A 2,727-nucleotide genomic window follows, 5' to 3' on the forward strand; every position below is an offset into this window, starting at 1 on the left:
TAAACATATTACATCAAAAGAAGGATAGCATATCCAAATCTTAGAAGGAAAAGATATATAAATAAAGGAAAAAATGTGCATTATATATATTACATACAATGTACTCATTTGCAAAAGTGCCTTTTGTGATAAATATTTTGATACAATAAAAGTTATGGGAAAAGAATATATGTTCACTCCAACATGTGTGTAAGTTTATTACATGTTTCAGGAAAACTTTAATGTAATTGACAAATGTATCTTTGGTAACCTATTGATTTCAGTTACTTATGATATCATTGAAATCAAATAGAATTGTAGTCCTATAGCCATTGTACTGATGATTAACAGTGCTGGGAATCTACATTAATAAAAGTTGATTTGTATTAATTTGATGTATACTTCTTTCTAAAGCATAGGCACAGTAAGTGAAACTGGTTAGTTTAAGTAACAAGAAGCATTATTGTCAAGGAAAACAACAAAATCGTGAGAGATTACCCAGCACATCGGAACATACAAAACATTGGAGGAGTGGCACATGCCACCTGGTTCAGACATGTATAATACTCTTAAATATGTCTTTTTCTTAATTTTACCCAATGAATCAAAATGACTTATGATGATACTATGGGATGGTAATATCAAATTATATGTAGCTTTTGTATGTCTAGCAAGTTATAGATTAATTAATTTAGTAATTCCTAAATTATTTATGTATATTGAATACATTAAGATAGGTAAATAGTGTAGTACAACTTGTGATCTAAAGATATTAAAACATGATAAAGAATTTAAGATCTTCCTTACCAAATTGAGGGAAAACAAGACAATTGTACATTTCACAAATACATCATTTATTCACGACCATTTTTTCACCAGTAAAAGCATCATCATTGTTTTCCTCAATTTTGTAATTCACCAAGTACCAATGGTTTCAAGTGTCTTCCTAACCCTTTAAAGAGTTACTGTGAACCTTATATTTTGCATCTTCTTAGTTATGGGAAGCTGATTAAAACATATCTTAGAAATATCAACTTGTACTGAAGTAATAGCTGTGTTAATTTTCTGTTTAATGTTTATCTACAGAATGCTGCCAAAATTGCTGCTTCGATGGCTACCCAGAACATAGCTGCAGCACAGCGAGCAACATCCCACAATGAAAACTGGGCAACTCAAGAACAACTTATGGAAAGCTGCAAGGTGAACTAGTCATTAATTGTATTTTGTTTTCATTCCCAAGAACATCTTATAGCCATGTGTAGATGAAATGAATTATATGTCAGTGTGCACAGTTGCAGATCAAAAACTTATTTTATTGTCGACTTTCTGCAGAAAGGAATAAAATAGATTTTTAAATTTGAAAGGTAATGTTGTTAAACCAGACTGTATGAGAGTCAACACTAGGAACATGTAACTCTGTATGAGAGTCAACACTAGGAACATGTAACTCTGTATGAGACTCAACACTAGGAACATGTAGTTCTGAATGAGACTCAACACTAGGAACATGTAGTTCTGAATGAGACTCAACACTAGGAACATGTAGTTCTGAATGAGACTCAACACTAGGAACATGTAGTTCTGAATGAGACTCAACACTAGGAACGTAGTTCTGAATAAGACTCAACACTAGGAACATGTAGTTCTGAATGAGACTCAACACTAGGAACGTACAACTCTGATTATATATTTTTTTATTTTCTAAAGTCATTCCAAAATCCCATATTATTGATAACAAACAGAAAATTATTTAAGATTGGTTAATTTTAATTCACTGACATATTGGATATAATTATCAAGGTTTTGCAACAAACTGAAGCAAAATTTCATATTGCAATAGGAGCTGCATAGAAATTATGTGAAATGCTGTTGAAAATAGTATTGATCAAGTAGAGAGTTCAACCTCTTCAAAATTGGTTTTAAGCAACTCGGAGTATAATCTTTACATAATACATGATGGTCCAATAGAGACCTGGGCAATGATTTGGTTGTAAGTACAACTGTGAATATTACCTTCAGAACAGTGAGATACACATTAGATTGGGTGATCTCAGTCAATTTCTAGCCACTCAATAACCACTGCTTAGGTAGGAGAAAACCAAAAGGCTGAAATATACATTATACTTCAAACAGTGGGATGAGAAATTCTAGAGGAGGGTGATCTTTACAGATGAATTCAAATTGAAATTGTTTGGCAATCAACAATAGTTTGTTCAATGGCAGTGAGGTGAATGGATCACAGACAACATTGACAGTGAAATATCCTTGGAGACTAAGGACTGCATCTCACCCAGTTGTACTGGAGATATACATAAAATTTGATGGCACATTGACTGCTGACTGGTACCAGTAAATTCTTAGCTATCAATTCATTTTCTCAGGAACAAGACTTGTTGGATTCTTCTTCTAGCAAGACTGATTTCAATCATGTAATAGATGTGTTAAAGTGGAACACTCACAGCTGTGGCATGGCCTGCACGAAATTCTAATATTAAATATTATTGAGGTTGTATGGACTTGTATGGAAACTGAGAAAGTCAGGTGGCAACCAAACATCTTTGTTGAATTTTTCGAACAGTATTTCACAATCATACATTTATAAGATTATAGTAACATAAAAACAGATGCAGTGCAATGTTTAACCCTATTGGTCCAGGTACCCTTTACTGTGCATCACACAAGGTTTTAGTGTCTTACATTCAAAATTTTATCAAATTACTTTTGTTTATGTTATACCAATTAGAATAG

The 2,727-nt window shown here is 32.6% G+C and overlaps 1 protein-coding gene across 1 annotated transcript in view; it reads left to right on the forward strand.

Moving 5' to 3' along the window:
• LOC106463224 (talin-1-like) overlaps positions 1–2,727 on the forward strand; it is a 97,403-nt gene that overhangs the window by 42,790 nt on the left and 51,886 nt on the right. The window contains 1 exon segment of the mRNA XM_022390665.1: positions 1,066–1,179. Coding sequence (XP_022246373.1) covers positions 1,066–1,179 — 114 coding nt within the window.

The sequence above is a fragment of the Limulus polyphemus genome, unplaced genomic scaffold (genome assembly GCF_000517525.1).
Source record: "Limulus polyphemus unplaced genomic scaffold, Limulus_polyphemus-2.1.2 Scaffold1351, whole genome shotgun sequence".
In the NCBI taxonomy this organism is placed as follows: Eukaryota; Metazoa; Arthropoda; class Merostomata; order Xiphosura; family Limulidae; genus Limulus; species Limulus polyphemus.